The following is an 18,913-nucleotide window of genomic DNA, read 5'->3' as shown; positions in this document are numbered from 1 at the left end:
AGCTCCAGCCATCGTGGCCAATGGTCAGGCAAAATGAGAGTTGTAGTCCGACTCCAACATCTAGAGGGCAGTTGGGGAAGGCTGCTCTGAGGTAGATATCCTAGATAACTAGATGTCTTAACTTCTCCCCCCTCCCCCTAAAAATCAAACCTTTTAAGCAGCTGTGAAGAGGGGCTGTATGTTTCCCTCAGGGGAATTAATGGTGACTTCAGAAACACATTAGGTAGGGAAATGACATGGTGGTAAACATCCCCTCCCCCAGTGCTGATACTCCAGTCAAAGTCATTGAGAGCTCTAGACACAAATATATAACTACTGCATCATATCTGCCCCTTCTTGCTACAGGTTCAGATTGAGCAGGAACAGAAAGGGGCATCCTTGCCAAAGCCCAACCTTGAGCACCTTTCAGAATTGTTGTAAGGCGTACCTGTTTGCGCTTCACCCATAGGCTTTGTGTTGCATTGGCCAAGGGTGAGAGAGAATGCCATGTTGAAATATGGTGAATTATATTCAGTACGGGTGGGACTTGTGATAACGTGTTGCAGTCTGGAGTGATGCTGTTCAGAATTCCAGCTAATCCGTTCCATTTCTCCCCTCCCCACAATGCTCAGTCGGCATTCCATGGTGACTACTGAGCGTACTCAGTCCTCATTGGTCTGCTTTTAGGGTTCTGCCTCTTAGGTTTTTATTTTAATGTACAGTGGTACCTCGGGTTAAGAACTTAATTCGTTCCGGAGGTCCGTTCTTAACCTGAAACTGTTCTTAACCTGAAGCACCACTTTAGCTAATAGGACCTCCCACTGCCGCTACGCTGCCAGAGCACGATTTTTGTTCTTATCCTGAAGCAAAGTTCTTAACCTGAAGCGTTATTTCTGGGTTAGCGGAGTATGTAACCTGAAGCGTATGTAACCTGAAGCGTATGTAACCTGAGGTACCACTGTAATGTGGTTCCCCTGAGGCTCCTGATATTGCTCCCTTGAATGTTTGTGGCATCATTTTGGCTATATAGGCAAGGCAATGGAACTCTACCACTGAAGACTGAAAATTGAGGGAACTGTGGCTTGGGTTTGCTCTCCCCCTCCTTTTTTACCCTCTCCCTTTCAGAATAGGCAAGCTATAAATCTAAATAAATGTCCAGACCTTTAAAGATTATTTTAAAACTGAAAATTAGTAATATTGATGTAAAAGGCCTCTTTTGGAAGGCATTTTATTTCATACTCTCCCCCGCCATTTCAATATTTGTGATAGATGGTAGCATTTGGGTGAGAAGACTCTAAAGGACAAAATTAAATAAAACAGGTTTTACATACAGTAGTTCTTGAAATGAAACAAATTTACTAAGTGCAGCCATTATTGTTTTCAATGGATATTACACATGAGTAAAAATCAAATGAAGCCTGAAAACCTGCACCACTTTGACAATAAAAGTACTATAATGTGCAGGAGTATTAAAAAGTGATTGAGTTCTTCATTACAGTCATAAAAATAGATATTGCGAAACCAGTACAATATTACACCATATCATGTCATCTAAGAGACTCAAACCTTTTGCATTAATCTTTACCTTTGAATTGTCCTTCTAGGTTTGTCGTTCTCATATATTCAGGAAAATTGCAGATAAAATAGGCCAATAAAAACCAGCTCATATTGTGTGTGTGTGTAGGTGCGCGCGCATGTGTATGTGGTTACTCGCAGTGTACTCCAATCACTATGATTTGAAGTTAAATAAACAGAACCATTCTTAATGCGGGTCTCCATTCTCCCAAGTTTCGACGGAGAGGGGAGAGTAGCCTGGGTGGCCTGCCTCTTTCCCAATCATTCTTTCCCTTAACAAACAATTAAAACTCATTTACAGGTAGGTAGCCGTGTTGGTCTGCCATAGTCAAAACAAAATAAAAATTTAAAAAAATCCTTCCAGTAGCACATTATAAAGCTCATACCAAGAACAAACTTAGTTGGTCTCTAAGGTGCTACTGGAAGGGATTTTTTGATTTTATATTTTGTTTTAATTAAAACTCATGATACTCCTCTTCTTTTTCTTCGTGGATAATGTTTGGAGGACCAAAAAATGTCAACTTTTTACAACAGAGGTAAAAATCAGCTAGCACAATAGTTCCTAGACAAATTTGTCTGACCTTTGACAGGCTTCTTACCCAGAAACATTTTCCTCAGGCTCCCATATTCAAATCGAGTGTCCCCCCCCCAAAAAAAGGGGTTGAAAACATTATTTCTATTTCCCATCATAAAATGGGGGATTGCTGTGCTTATTTTCTGAAATTAGGCAGGCTTCAACCACATCTGTAATTCGCATCCAGTTTTGGCAGAAATACGAACGAGTATTGTATGTATGTATGTATGTATGTATGTATGTATGTATGTATGTATAGGTTCCCTTCTTGAAGATCCCTGAATAAATCTATCCAAAATTTGGCAGTCTTAATCCATTCTGGAGGGACTCCTTTGCCTACAAATTCAATTAATTTATATTAAAAAAGAAAAAAAAATCCTATAGCTGCTATTAGAATCCCCATTATATTTGATGAGACAAAGCAGAGTTTTGGGATTAATAAAGCAACTTTGGACCTGAATCTGGCTTTGAAACAGATGAGGCTGATTCCAAATGCTACAGATATGAGGAAAATCTGGTGGTTGCTGCATACCCCTAAATTATACTGCCTTGTCTAAGGCCACTTAGCATGTTCACAATATACTTTGGCACAAAATACTCAGACAGAATCAATTGTCCTATATTCAAGAGTATGGTTAGGTTTTTTGGAACAGCCTGGGCACATAGTAAAGAGGTGATTCAGTTGCAATTTACTTCTCTACATCCTATTTTGCTGCAGGTAGATTATTGACTCTGCAAGCGACTATTAATTTCTACATGCAATAGATATTTCTTACCGACGCAACAACATCTGCTCTGTCTGTGGGATTGCTTTGAAGATGCTGGGTTTCCTCTGAGACCTTTAAATTGTTGCCACTTTAGGCTCAGCACATTCTGTAATATAGATATATTAGTTAAACCTGCCAGAAATTAGAACAGGGAAAAAATAGAATTGTCATTTATAGTATACATCAAGTCTTAAAAGACAGATAATTCAATAATTAATTCAATACACCATAGTTTCCATTACTGAAATGAAACTAATGAATAACTCATGGTAAATACATACCTAATTAAAAAAAAATCCACTGTGAAGTGCTGCATTAAAATGAAAATTGAAAGAAGGTGGTTAAATTGAAACTCATCTGTTGTGATCACAAATCTTTGGCCTTAATCAACCCGTGTCCATGCGCTTAGCCCTATTTTTAAAATTGGCAATTATATTTATTAGCTGGTTGGGGAAGAAAAAGCAGATGGAAGGGACTAACAGAGCAGCCCCCCACCCGCACCCCTTTGCACCAGTCTGGGGTTGGTAGGTTTGGATTGAGTGAAAGTATTTGTCCACCTCTCACTGCCTGCTGTCAGCATCACTGAATGTGCAAGTGGAAGTCAGGAAGCAAGAAGGCAGCATCCTGACCTGTGTTTTTCACAATCAGTGCTGTTTCCGCTCTGCAGCTGTTCAGTTTTTGCTAATTAACATAAATCACACAACTTACTCAACTGTTTATGTAACTTACATAACTATTTACAAAAAAACATATAACTTACATTCATTTCAATGTAAAGGTAACATTGCAATAATGTAAAAAATAAAAATAAAAAATCCATTCATTAGGTTCACGGACCTAAAAACAACAACCATGTGAACAAATACTGATCATATTCCAGACCACAGATGAACATGCAAACTGCAGCAATTTCTGCTTTTTCTCTCTCCTCCCACCACCCCAATTTTGTTGAAATTCTCAAAAATCCTTAGATGGGAGGCTTGCTAGTGAGATTGCCCCCACTGGTGGCACTCTGTGGAAACTCCCCAAATATTGTGTACTGATAGTGGGTAGCAGCTAAGCTGGTGCAGGATCCATTGGATCCCAATACATCAAGACTAACACAGTGATCTGCCTGCCCCCCATTTTTGGCTTTGACCACTGTGTGTGACAAGACTGGACGTGGCAGCGGCCCTGCCTCTCTGTTCAGCCCTGTTGTGGCAGTGGATGCAATTAGGATTGCCCCCTATATTTTCCCCCAAACAACTGATCAGCACAGTTTTCTGATTTTCTGATGCCTTTTTTGGGGGGGGGGCACGGACTCTGCTACACATGTCCAGCATGCCTACTGGTTTAAGGAGGGGGACTGTCCTCTACTACTGTTTACACATGCAGTTCCTAACTGAGATTGTGAACATATGCAGAAGTTTTCATCTTGCGTGTCGAGGTCCTCAAGCCACCCCCCAATAATTAAACACAGAGACATAAATTTTGGTTTGGGTTTTTGGCAAATAATTTAGGGCCACAACTTTATTAAAATACAAATTTGGTGAGTGGTTGCGTAGGCATTGGTTCAGACTATCTGTCCAAACGGGACAGCTGCTGACTTCAGTCAGCGTCGGGAGAATGCAGCTGGGGAGAGTTAAGGAGGCTGGGGACGAAGCCTCCCCCTCACCAGCGGTCCCGGGGGCTCTGCCTATGGCCCTAGCCCCAGACCTGGGGTTCGGACAAAGCAAAAGAGCCGCCGGATTCCTTTAACGGAATTCCCTGTACCAACATAAACATGATTGTGGAGGTGGGGCCTCACCATCCGAGCAATCCAAAACATAACCAATGCCTAACCGCCAACCTTACAAGTTGTGACAAGTTGCTACTGCAGTAGGCGAAAACCATAAGGCAACCACTAATCAGCCAGATGGAAAAATTCCTACTGGGCCCCTGCTACAAAGCAGACGACCCCATGACAGGCAGTTGCAAGGTCAAAGCAGAGGCCTAAGAAAACAATGGGGGGGCGGGTGGGTGATCCGAAGCTTGAAGCCAAGAGAGGGATCACCCTGCGTGCAGAGGATTATAAAGGACGCTGACCTGTCCATCACAAATTGCTACATCTCACTTTGCCCAGTAACTCCGCCTGACCAATCCTGACTAAGGCCAGCGTCCAGCCACTCCCTACAGGTCAATTTAGTGTCTTGCCAGGCCCCGACCGCAACACGTGCTCTTACTCAGGGTAGAACCCGATTTAGCGGGAGCGGACTGGATGATGCTCAGTTTCCCTTAGAAATACTACCAGTAGAACTGCAGGACAGATTTTAAACTATCTTGTTCTTTGTCTTCACCACACATAAATTTAATCCTAAAAAGAGTGATTCATCATGTCTTCTGCTTATTGATTTTGATATACGTGCCAGGCAGAATGATTCTGATTGCATAGTACTAAGTGAGACAAGAATCAGGGTTATCTTATTACTGAGATTGGATTTTTAAGATTGCTAGAAAAATAGGGAATCCTATGTGGATTGCCAAGGCATGCTAGATGTGCCCGCAGGTTATTGCATTGTGTATATTAAACAACTTTATGTTCATCCAATTTTACCCTATGGAAGAGATTAGACAGAGAGCTTCTGAATTAATGTCTGCTTCAGTCATTCAGAAGAAGTAGTCATAAAAGAAAGAAAAAAAACCAAATTCAACCATGGTTCGACTATGGGTACAGTAATTTTCTTTTAATAGGTTGAATGGTGGTGTGTGTTAAAGGATCAAAGCAAAGCATATTAAAACTATTATTATTATTATTATTTGCATGTATTCAAGCTGTAAATCTGTAAGGAGTTTTATAGTACATGGCAGTTTTTACAAAATATGGGCACAATTCACTGGGAGCTTTCCCTGTATATAAAATTCCATTGAAATAAGTGGTTGATTCATCGTGTTTAATGTCCTCCCTCTTCTTGTCCGAGTGGAGTTGTTGTGCAACTTCCATTCATTTTAACAGAGCATGGCAAAGCTGATATCTCAAGTGAAGCATGCCCAGTTTTCATTCACCAAAAATGGACCAAATTTTCTGTCCTTTTAACAAACACAAATTTAGCTGCAAAAAATGGTTTTGCAATGTTCCAGTTGATTAGTTTTTTGGATGTCTATGCACACAGGCTTAAGACTAGCCTTTGCACAATAAATTATAAATACGCATTGGTCTCACTTGATAAAGTATCCTATATTAAATGGGTGCAACATTTATATTTCATTAATACATAGATGCCAACTTTGAGCAATAGGTGTTCAGGAAGCAAGCAGCATATTAACATTCTGCTGAGTCTCATTGAACTGTGCTGTCTGCCCTTCAGTGTCATTTCTTGGGTGCTTTTTCTAAATTTGGGCTTTAAAATTTAGTAAGACTCCATTTGACCTTTTCTGGATCCAGCCAATTTGAAATGTTTAGGCACAGAAGTACCAGTTTGCTAAGCATTGCCAGTTCTGTATGTGCATTCTTCAACACCTACTCTCACACCTGTATAGGGATTGTGGTGTGCTCAGTGACACATTGCTCTAGCAATAATTGCATGCAGTGTCTGGTGGTCAAACTTCAAAAGCCATCATTAAGACATTATATGCACTTTAAAGAACACTGGTATTTTAAAAAACTCGTTTAATTTAGTTTTCCTTGCTGGAGCTCCTTTTCTGCTGTTTGCAATCATGAAATTGCTTTCAATACGATGGTTAAATAGCAGGCAATGCAACATTGCAATATGAGATGCGATGCAGGTTGACCCAGGCATGAAAAATTGACACATCTAATTTACACTTCTCCTACTCCATTCTCACTCTGCCACTCAATTTTACTTTCATCCTCCCTACCCCCATCCAAATAACATTCCTGTAGCTCTCAGTATCGGCACCCTGCATTCCTTGTCCTCTTGGTATCTCGTGTATCTTTTTTTTTTTTAAGCTCATCACCCTGATTCATTAAATAGTAAAGACCCTTGCTCTGTTGTTTTGATCTGTTCAGCAGTTGGGATGTTGTTGCTAGTAGTTCCAGAAGAGACAGATTTTGCAGTTTGTAGTCACTTGTAGATATATGACACAGGCTTTGCTTGCTCAATGTGAATTTGAAGACCCTGCAAGAAGTCACATTTCCATCTGTGCACTAATAACAAAAAGGGGGATTAAAACTAGGTCTATTTTTGGTATGTTTTTAAAAAATTAAGTAACGAACAAAGTACAAGAGAAACTATCCTCGTAAAATACTTTGCCCCCGAACCAATTACTTTGTTTTTGATAACTATGCAGCTCTTTAGTTTCAGAAACATCTGTAACTTTAGCACTTTAGGAAACCCTTGTGGTGTTTTCACATGAGCGTCATGATGCTACAGCAGGGTGATAGCTGGTTTCCAACATTGAGATGATCACCAGCTAAACATCACGATATATCGATATATCATGATATGTGAAATAAGGATGGAACTATGTAGAGGCACTGGCTGGCTTCACAGTTTTTTTCTACATTATGATTTTTGCATTGCGCGCATGCACGCATGCACACACACACAAATCATGCTCTGAGATATATTGTCAGACCAAGAGTTATGAAACCAATATCACAATATGGACTTCTAACCAGTTTGGGGAGATATATTGATATATTGTCCAGCGCTACATGATGCTTGGACAAACTCTAGTGTGTCCATGTACATGGAATGGGTTCCTAACACAAATACATATATGTGGAACAGGGAAGTGATGTGTGCATGCATTTCTTTGTCTGTGCAGACTAGCTCCCTTTTATTGATATGAGCAGGGGTCTCCACATGTGCAATTTCTCCCTGTGAATACCAGATCATATACAGCAACGTTGAACATAGTTTTTTAGAATTTTCTCCCTCGCATAGGTTGAAAAAATATTTTCTTTAAAAAAAAAAATTCTCTCTCATTTGCAGCGCAAGGCTATTATTGTGCTTGGTTTTGTAACCGCCTTTCTGCTCCTGATCATTGCCCGCCTTACAAACGAAGTCAGCTTTCCTCTGATATTCAGCTGCTTTGGACAAACAAGTGCCAAGTGGATGCCATTTTATACACAACGGCAACCTCTGAGGACACACTATGGATATATGAATGTGAGAACCCAAGAGGTAAGAATTCACATTAAAGCCTCTTTAATGTAAATAATATATTGTATTATCAGCAAAACTAATGATTCATATAATTTAGAATAGTCCATATTTTGTCTTGCCCAGTAGAAAGAGACAATAGCCATATATTTTTAAAACCATGAGTATTTAATTTGTGAACCCTTCTTGCATGAGGATTTGCAGCGAGCTAGATATCTATGCTTAATGGTGCATATTCGTTAGTAAAAGTGTGTTTAGGACCGAAGCCTTAGCTATTTTTACTGAGCATGGAAGCAATTAGCAATGTAACTTCTGATAGCTTCCAAAAGCAAAATAACTGTTTGTCTTCCTGAAGGCCCAAGGGGTATATCATATGGAGCATAGCATCTTTCTTTTTAACAAATACAACCTTATCATAACAAAATATAATTAATATAATTAAATGTTCCCATTCATATTTAGTATAAATTAATTTATGAGAAAATGTGTCATGGTTAACTTTGATTAAAGCTGCGAATGATACAATGCTGTTGGTATGGTCTCTTGGAGCTGTAGCTATAGCAACAGTGTAAGAAAAGTTTTATGTAAAAAAAAAAGTATGAAATCCCCACTACAGAATCTTACCCCGATGATGGAACCCAGTGTGCTTCTAACACTGTATATATAGAGAATACTAGCACAAGCTAGCATAAATTTTAAGGCAATAATTCCCAATAACTTGCCCTCCAGATGTGTTGGACTCCAATTCACAACAACTCCAGCCAGGTGATTTTCCAGGGTTCAAAAACAGTAGCACCCATGAATACAGGGGAGTTTTTCCTGGGAAGATAGCTGCCTTTGAATACATAGAGGGTGATGGGGGCAGAGGCAAAGCTAGAGCATTTGTGCAAGCTCACGCCTTCTCGTTTGTTCAGTTAAGCCCCAACATCAGCAACTGAACAGGGCTTACACTACAAATGAAAATTGCTCTACGCGACAATTACACACACACACACACACACCCGGTGTCCTTATTTCTGGCAGCTTTCACTTCTATGTATATATTTACAGTAGTTATGTTTTAAATTGCACTATTATTTATAGAATTACCTTTCCCCTATGCCAGTGGTGGGAAACCTGTGACCATCCAATGCTATTCAGCTCCAACTCCCATCAACTCCAGGCAACATGGCCAATGGTTAGGGGCGATGGGAGCTGTAGTACAGCAACATCTGGAAGGCTACAGGTTCCTTGCTCCTGCTCTGTCAGCAACAATTTATGACAGCAATCATACTCTCAGAATAAAACCTTGTGGGTGTTCTAGGTTAGCCACTTACCTAGCTTTGACGTAAAATGTTGTGTCCATTCAATGAATCCAGGAAATAGCCTCATGATTTGTGATATTCTCATATCTAGGTCAAGATCAATGGCTGGTGGGGGGTAGGAAGGGGATGGAGACTGTATTTTATACATACGCATTACACTATCCAATATGGATGGTAACATGGCACATTTAATGGTTCTCTGAGGCTGCGTGGAGCATAGGGAGAGAGATCACTGTCACTGTTCAGCCAAATAGTTGAGGGATATGAACATTTTAGGAGTGCCCTCTCTCTCCATCTTAGTTCTTCACTGAAGCTGCACAGTATAAACAAGGGACAGTAGGGGAGTAGATAGTTAGGAAAATTGCTTATGCCAGTTTGTTTGAAAAGCAAAGTGGAGAATTATCATTTTGCCCCGTTACCATGATGCAGAAATGGGGACAGAACTGAGAATGGTAGGACCATCCTGGTTTGTGGGCTCCCCAAAGGCATCTGGTTGGCTACTCTGGAAAGCAGGATAGTGTGTACTGGTCTGATCCAGCAGGGTATACTGGTATGATCCAGCAGGACTCTGTTTATGTACTTACAGAGGTTTTTCCCCCATTTTTGTTTTTAATTTTACTCACATAGCTACAACATTGGATTGGTTAAGAGAGTGCATGATGAGGATGTGATATGAGAACTCTTTGAGCCACCAATTAAGCTGTTGCAATGGTGAGAGGCAGCCAAGAGCCATGCAAGGTTGCCGTACTCATAGCTTCCTCCAGCTATGCCAGTTATTAGTATAAGGGACAGCATTTGTGGATTGGAATATAGACTCCAGCTTATTTCATCAACAACAGCATCTCTAATTCAGAGATGCCTAATAAATAATTGTGGAACACTTAGTACTTGTCTGCAGATCATACATCTTCCATAAGATATATGTAGCACTTAAGAAGGTGAAATGTAGCGGCACACCAAGGTGGTGATTGATCGACTATAGCACAGTGAATCAATGTTTCCGTATTTTCTAACCATTCAGTAATTTTCACTCCAGGTTAAAAAATGCTTATGTCAGCAGAATGGTTTCATAATTTCACTGGAAGTTTAGAAATATGGCCAGCAGAATTTATGATGACTTCCCTTGGTACAAGTTTGGAGGTTCAAAAGAACAAAAGAAGAGGAAATAGGATGCATGCTATTGGTTGTGGCACCTAATGGGCAACTGCCACTACTTCTTGTGTGTATAATGGATATGTGTACATATATATTCACTCTAATTGCTGTAATTTTCTCATGTCCAAAAATGTGTACCGTACTTTGCACATGCAGTGGCATGAATGCACATAAGCCTACATTCTTACTGTGTGGTGTATATTTCCAGCAATGTGAACTGGCTCTAAGGAATTATTCATCCCGGGTTGCCCTTTGTGCAACTTTCGCAGTGACTGAGAATATCAAAAGCACTTCCATATTGTCTGATGTGCCAGATGACACAGTAGGTTCTTCTAGGATTTCTATAGCATTATGCTTCTTCAGAGAGCACATGAAGAAAGGAAAATACCACTTCTAGCCCTTTCTTCGTGATTCAGGGGGACTTGAAAGAGGGGAGCAAAAGTGTTTAGAACTTTTTGATTCAGAGAGTGGAAAGGAAAATTTATTTCCACTTCCCTCTAGTTCATTTGGTTTTTCTCATTTCTCATTTTCCTGGAATTTCTTCTCCTTTTTCTGTTCTATACTGGCTGGCTTCCATTATCCTATAGCATCCAGTTCAAATTTATTTTGGTCACTTATAAAGGTCTCCATGTTCTGTCTCCTCCTTATCTTTCTCTTCACTTATCTCTTTATACTCTACTCCCTCTTGTTTTTATGCTCTAGTGGTACTTTACTTCTTGTCAAACCCTAAATCTCATATGCTATTTCTACATGGCACCTTTTTTGTGTCTTGCTGTTACTTATCTCTTAAATATCCTGCTCCTGCTATTAGGATATCTTCATCATTTTGGGTTTTTTAATGGTGGTTGAAGTCACAGGTGCTTCCCCTTTTCTCTATAGTTAACTCTCCTTGATTTTGCTTCACTTTGCTTTCAACCCTTTCCTATATCTCCATGATTTTTAGCTTGTGTCTGGGATCTGTCTAGAGTTTTATTTATGATACAGCACATTATTTGGAATAACAATTAACATTTTTTCATAATTACAAATGAATTGCTGGATAGATTGTGCTTAACTTGCAGTGCAAACCAACAGATGTCCACTCAGAAGTAAGTTCCATTGAATTCAGTGAGATTTACTTTCAGTTATGCATGTAGAACAGTCTTTCCCAATCTAGCGCTCTCCAGATGTTTTGGCCTTTGACTTCCATTATCCCTAGCCACCACGGGAAGGAATTATGGGAGTTCTAGTCCAAAATATGTGAAGAGCACCAGGTTGGTGGTGGCTGGTATATAGCAGGCATGTCCAACAGGTAGATCGTGATCTACCGGTAGATCACTGGATGTCTACAGTAGATCACTGGCTTCCCCCAAAGAAGTTGAACAACTGTGGCTCCCCTAAAAAAAGTTCAACATTTTACCTCCTCCTGAAAAAACTCAACAACTTTGACCCAAACCCCTCCCCCCAAATGGCCCTTCCTCCTTCCTAAAAAAAAAAAAGCTCAACAACTTTGACCTCACAGCCACTTTTTTAACTGTGTGAGTAGATCACAGTCTCTTGGGAGTAGGCCACCCCTGGTATATAGGATTTTCAGCCTTAGTGTATAATCCTCAACCCATTTATTTGGGAATAAGTCATACTGCACTAACTTCGGAGCCAACATACACAGGGTTGTGAAGTGTGCATCCATGTTATAGACAGGAAGAAGCGATATGAAATCAAACTGGACTGGATTATCAGGAAGATTATCAAAATAAGATTGCATCAAGATTAGGAGAGAGGGCAGTGGGATTTTGATGTGCCTGAGCTAGATGGGCCTTTGGCCTCATCCAGCAGAGCTCCTCTTGTGTTCTTAAATATTGTTCTTTGTGGAGTCTCTCCACTTGTCATTCATGCTAACTCCACACAACATCCCAACACTCACCCCTGCTGTCAAACATTCACCCTTCTGTTACAATGCTCTTGAAAGTAGGTTTTAAGAAAATGTCCAGGCTGTTTCTATATAAAACGTAGAGTTTGTATAGATTAGATTTATGTCATCTGGAAGCACAGACCCTCCAGTGTCCCTATTTTCCAGGGACATCCCTGATTTAGAGAAGCCGTCCCGGTTTCTGATTTGATCCCAGAATGTCCCACTTTTCCTTAGGATGTCCCTATTTTCATCAGAGAAATGTTGGAGGGTATGGAAGCACTTGCCCCTTAATAAACACAAAGACCCTTTTCTGCTAGGAGATTATGCGCTGTGTAAAAAAGCTGTCCATGGGAAGAAGCATAAGCGGCCTAGTTACAAATTATCTTGCTCCCTATAAGAGAGATGGAAGGTAGCTGGAGTTTGTGCTGGCATTTTAAGCTTCCAATGTCATCTGAATTATTAATGTTATTTATTTATGTAAATTTGATTCCTGCTTTAGCTTTGAAAGCCTGGGATAGTTAATATGTTTTCCAAATAGATGGAACACATGAAAATAAAATAAAAATAAAATATGTTAGGGCAGCTAACATTATCCCTTGAGCCACACTTCTGTTGTTCACTGTACTGGCTTTCTGGCATGGCATTAATATAATGACTATTTTACCCTTTCTGCCCTTAAAATAAATGCATCACTCTCAACATCACAGAGGTGAAAGATGCAAGCGAGCATTTCATGCCAGAGGAGCTGAATGGCTACCCTACAGAGGTCTAGATTGCTCTGCACCCTAGTCTGTGGCCTTTCGTGCTCCAAATCTTGTGTTCTCTGAGCCCTAGACATCTGTTCACTTGCAAGGACTTCTGCTTCCATCATTCCTTTAGCACACAGCCCCAGTTGGCACCTAGCTTTCACTGCAGGCCACTTTAAAAGGATGGCAGGTGGAAGAAGGCCACGTCCACTCCTCACCTCCTTACCCTTCCACAATGCTTGCCAGTAAAAGCAGCATCACTTGCTATCTCCATTGCCCAAACCCAGTGGAGTGAGAGGCATCTGGGAGGGTGTGAAATCGGACTGTATTCTGGCAACTTTCACACCACTGATTTGTTTCGGGGTAGCCACCTGAGTTGAAAGTAGTGCCTAACTTTCATGCTTTGCTATTACTGCTGCCCTGCATGAAGACAGTTGAGAGGGGGCAGGTGCACAAACTAGGAGTGTCATTTCTGAAGGGCTGCTCCCAATGCATTTTGCTCCCTGAGGTGATGGCCAAGATGGTGCCCTCACCATTCCAAATACAAGAAACTGTCTGAACTGGCAACAGAGTCTTCAACCTGAGAAGTGAGGTTACAGGGAACCAGACAGAGGGCCTTATTAGTAATCACGCCCACCCTGTGAAATGCTCTTGCACCAGATGTTTAGTGCTTCGTTGGAGCAAACATCAATTCAGGTTTTCTGCAGATTGCTGCTTGCTCCGATTAAGCTTTAAAGAGTAGATTTTTGTGGGGAAATCTCCGGAGCAAAAAGAAAAAAAAGAAAAGAAGAGAAGAGAAAGGAAAATGTGCTTGGACACAGAGATTTAAAGCACAGACTGGGCCTGGAAAGAGCAATGGAAAGGTAAGTGTGTATAAGCCCCCACTCTGCCTAAAGACAGGGCTGGCCCTGCCTTGTTGTGCTGTTGCAGAGGGTTATTGAGCACACTTCAACCTCACAGAGGAGCAGCACCAGCCAGGTCAAAAAGGAAGTTCATGAGACAGTTGTGGCCCTGCTTCCAATGCATCCATTGGCCCTTCACGAAATGAGTGTGCGCAACAGAAGAATCATCTGCAGCGGTGTGAAAGGATTCTAGAGTGTGGCTTAGTTTCATGTCCCACCCTCCTGGCACCCCTTCTACTTCACCTCCTTGGGACAGAGAGATTGAGAAATGGCAGGCACTGGAAGGCACATTTGAGAGGCTAGTTGTGTTCTCCACCCCACCCACTAAAACGGTAAGTACATAAGAAGAGCTGTGTTGGCTCAGACCAAAGGTCCATCTCATCCAGCATCTTATTTTGCACAGTGGCCAACAAGGTGATTCCATGTAGTCCATGATGTATGCAGCATTAAAGCAGTATCTCTGTCTTGCAGCTTCTTAGTACCTATTTTTCAGTGGCATACTATGTTAGAAACTGAAGGTTGCCCATAACCATCATGTCAAACTTTGGAATAGAACAATGTTCTTCAACGTTGGTTCCCTAAGTGATATTGGACTACATCTCCCATCACACCTGACTATTAGTCAAGCTGGCTGGGAATGATGGGAGCTGTAGTCCAACAACATCTAGGGCATAGTTGTCAACTTTCCCTTTTTTGCGGGAAATTCCCTTATTCGAGCGCCGTTTCCCATTGCAAAAAAAAGGGAAAGTTGACAGCTCTGATCTAGGGTCCATATTTGAATCCAGAGATAAAGCTTATTTCAACAGAAATGTAGTGGCCTGTTTTATATGTAACACAAGGTGAATTCTTTGGAAGAACCCCCCCCCCATCCCACAGCTGTGTAAGTGAGAAGGGCAGCCTCTTTAGATATTTCATTAAATCAATAATAAACATGAGCTTTGCTGGCGATTATAGAAAGCTGGCTGAATAATAATACCTGAAACATTTTGCTGACATCAATCACTCCCTATCTTATAAAAAAATTATCTCTGTTGCTCTTTAAGAACTCTCACACATTTTTACTGAAGTGGAAAATCATCTTTCATAATTTAACCTCCCATCCCTAAGGCATCTCTGGTTTGCGTTGTTCTCCCGTCACATTTCTTTATCTTCAGAAATCTCCATATTACTATAATTGAGACAGAAGCGTACATTGTACAACATTCCACTAAGTGTAGTCCTGTGATTGCTTCATGAGTTGCGTAGATTGTGGGGTGGAGGTGGGGAGAAAGAGCAAATCTTGCAGCATGTTGCATAGCGAGTCTTAATAAATAACCCTGGAGATGTTTAATTTAAGAGTAAATTAGTCTGTCAAGCTCAGTGGAGTTCAAACTGCTCTGCAGTAAGCTTGAAGTTTACCCATCAAGTAGTAAACCCCATACAGTGTAATTGCATCTGTTTTGAGAATAAACTGCAATAAGAGGTGAGTGCAGGACCGTAATAATAATAAAAATGCAACTATTGCCCTATAAAAGAATTTAAGGGAACAAGGAACAAAAACTCCACATGATTCTTCTGAGGCAATTGTTAAATGTTAGCATTTTGACATTTTGGACCGGTTTTCTTCATCTTGTTTAGAGGGCTGACATGCATGGTTTGTGTAAAGGGGAGAATGTAAAGAAGGAGAGTTACAAAAAATGGAATGCCTTCTTGTTAATCTGCTAAAAGGTCTCTTGCAATCTCAAGCTAAGAATTGGCTAAAGATAGAGCATTGTGGAATCTCTCATTCACAAACTGCTACCCAAAAGGATTTCCCTGAAATATATTTTTAAAGGCCTCTTGAACATAAGATATTGAAATAATAAAAATAAAAAAGATATGCTTCATGAACATTCTGTGATCAGCACAGTCAAGGCATTACACTGGAATCTTACTAGATACCACCACCATCATCTTACAGATATTTGTTCAATGCCTTGTTGTCTCATGCCTTTTTCAGTGTACAAGAAACATTCCCAGAAGATTGCACATCTGCTCCACATTGCCAGGCTTCCGTAAATTCATATATGTTCCAGGACAGAGAAAGCACTGGTCTAATTAGCATCATTGATGAGTCGTTAACTTCATTCTGACATCATGGTAGTGTTGGTGGCGATGATGACAATGTGGTGCCCTATATCATTAAATTCTGATTTGCAGTAACTACTGGTTTGACAGACAGGGGCAGAGCTTAGCCAGGAAAGAGTTCCTCTTAAATGAAGAGGAAACATCACTCTCTAGCTGTGGAAGATGCTGATACTGGAAAATTAGTATGGAGAGAAAGTGACAAAACTAAAGCACTTTAAGCCATATTCCCAGCAGTAGGTACAAATAATGTTGTGCCACATTCAAAAGAATGACTCCCTGGAAAAGACCCTGATGTTGGGAAAGATGGAGGGCACAAGGAGAAGGGGACGACAAAGGATGAGATGGTTGGACAGTATTCTCGAAGCTACTAACATGAGTTTGGCCAAACTGCGGGAGGCAGTGAATGATAGGCGTGCCTGGCGTGCTCTGGTCCATGGGGTCACGAAGAGTCGGACACGACTGAACGACTGAACAACAACAACACATTCAAAATGATGGTTCTTCACTGCCTGGCAGAACACGAGCTAAATTTTGTGATCAGTAGAATTGGAGCACTTGTGGTGTGCAGTTTGTCAATTATCGTCTGGGAACTAGCATCACAGTTCTCCTTCAGAGTGCTTTTAAATGCTTTGCACCCATGCCAGTTAAGTGTTAGTTATTCTCTTGTTTTGTTTCCTGTGGAAGGAATGAACTTGCACAAGGTCATCCTACTTAGGGAATGCATTTTCTCAATACAATCCTGAGAATAATGCAAAGGCTATAATATAAAAAGCCTTCAGAATTCCCAAGTTCTGCCTGAGTTAAGAGAAAGTCTTCATGTTCCTTGAAGTACAAGTCTGCTCTCGCTCTCGAGTCTTGCACAACTACAGTGGTGCTTCCCACATGCAATACTGCTCCCTTTAGCCGTGCAGTACTGTGGCTTGGGAATGCCATTTGCAGCTGGCCATGAGGAGGCAAAACATTTGGATGTTGGGTGCATGGCATTGTGGTTTATAAACCTGTGTCATGCCCCCATTGACTGCTTTTGGTGGAGGGTGGGACAGGAAGTCCTTCCTACTCATTGGAAGGTGAAGTTGTGGCATTAATTTACAACGTCCTTTACAGCTTGGGTCCAGGATACGTCAAGCACCACCTGATCCCTTGAATCTCTTCTTCGTCATTGAGGTCATGGGAGGAGTCACTGGTCCCCAATGATTTGGATTCACAGCTGTTATCTACCACAAGCCATGTGTTCAGTATTGTGTGCCAAATTTTGTGGAACTCCTTTCCAGTTGAAGTCACACAGGTCCCCTCCCTGGGTACCTTCCGGAACTTGCCCAAACTTTTTTTTTTTTTTGTATTCCAGCAGGCTTTTTAATTCAATTCTGATTTTATAGTTAACTCATTTTAGTCTTATTGTATTGGATCTCCTGTACACCACAAATAAGCTACAGTTCTGGAGACTGCCTTCCGAAAGGCTTTCCCACCTGCTATTCGGCACTATTGCCAATCATTTTATTATTCATTATTAAATCACACAACACACACACACACACACACACACACACACACTGTATTATAATTTTTCCATGCAGAAAACAACAACTTAGAACTTTCAGAGATTGGCAGCGTATCTTAACACATCACAAATACAGCCTTACAAAATATCAGAACAGAACTTGGGAAATGAAAATCAACAACAAATATAAAAACCCGCATTCAAAGCAACACAGTGAGCTGCAAAACAATATCCTTTTAAACCCCTGAGTATGTTACAAGTAAAAATTTGGCACAAAATTGCAGTAAAAAAACACACATGTTAAAGCATTGCAAGTAGCTAAACAAAAATAACTGAAGATTGTACCTACGCTTCCCTTGGCAGTAACATTTCCCAAGCACACCCTTAGCACATTCTTCCACTTGCAAACCTCATTCTCATCCATTCCTGGCAATCATACCCATAACACAGCTAATCCCAAACCAACCACTTGTCACCAGGCAAACAGCGTTAAACATAATTTACAACCAGCTCAGTGTGGTTTAGTGGTTTAGAGTGGTAGACTCATAATCTGGTGAACCGGGTTCGCGTCTCCACCCAGCTGCTGGGTGACCTTGGGCTAGTCACACTTCTCTGAAGTCTCTCAGCCCCACTCACCTCACAGAATGTTTGTTGTGGGGGAGGAAGGGAAAGGAGAATGTTAGCCGCTTTGAGACTCCTTCAGGTAGTGATAAAGCGGGATATCAAATCCAAACTCCTCCTCCTCCTCCTCCTCCTCCTCCTCCTCCTCCTCCTCTTCCATACAAACAGCAGCATAACAATTGCTCCCTGTCTCCCACCCAGGTAGGACCCTTACTTTATATTGGTTGAATCTCTCACATTGAGTGGTATTAAGCAACTTTATAACTACAAGAAATGTACAACCCAGACTCTTGCCCTGGGCAGCAAAACCACAATTCTGTTTATCAATCAATAATACATCACTCCCTTTTTCCTCACTGCCCTCACCTTTGTAGTGTCTGCAAAGGGAAAAGCTAAAGAGAGACTGTTGCATTTGGTGTCTTTTCGCTGGAGTTGCCAACCCTAGGGGCGTTGACCTAGTGGAGGCAGCTCACCCCACTACAGCAGTGTTCTTCTCTAGTCTGTTCTTGCACTGGGATGCAAGTTAGTGAGCTGCAGCTGTTTACATTCTCCTACTCAGGAATCGACTCTTAACTTAGCACCAGTGCCCTGGCTGGCAGGGCAACCAGGAACAGAGTGGGCAATGAGATGAAATGGCCTCTCCCCTGTTCCATTGTTCCTTAATTCAAACCAGGTCAGCATCAAGAACAAATTTGAGAGCAGGGGGTTAGG

At 41.1% G+C, this 18,913-nt stretch overlaps 1 protein-coding gene across 3 annotated transcripts in view; it reads left to right on the top strand.

Moving 5' to 3' along the window:
- The window catches only part of ST6GALNAC3 (ST6 N-acetylgalactosaminide alpha-2,6-sialyltransferase 3), a 254,469-nt gene that overhangs the window by 113,295 nt on the left and 122,261 nt on the right, over positions 1–18,913 (top strand). For 2 of the 3 annotated variants that reach the window (XM_033151791.1, XM_033151790.1), the window contains exon 2: positions 7,809–8,000. The exons of the other annotated variant lie outside the window; for it this stretch is intronic. In XM_033151791.1, coding sequence (XP_033007682.1) covers positions 7,932–8,000 — 69 coding nt within the window. In that variant the 5' untranslated portion in view covers positions 7,809–7,931. The remainder of the gene's footprint in view (positions 1–7,808; positions 8,001–18,913) is intronic. 3 annotated transcript variants of the gene reach the window in all.

Source organism: Lacerta agilis, chromosome 6 (genome assembly GCF_009819535.1).
Source record: "Lacerta agilis isolate rLacAgi1 chromosome 6, rLacAgi1.pri, whole genome shotgun sequence".
Classification (NCBI taxonomy): Eukaryota; Metazoa; Chordata; class Lepidosauria; order Squamata; family Lacertidae; genus Lacerta; species Lacerta agilis.
This window is presented reverse-complemented; position numbering and strand designations above follow the sequence as displayed.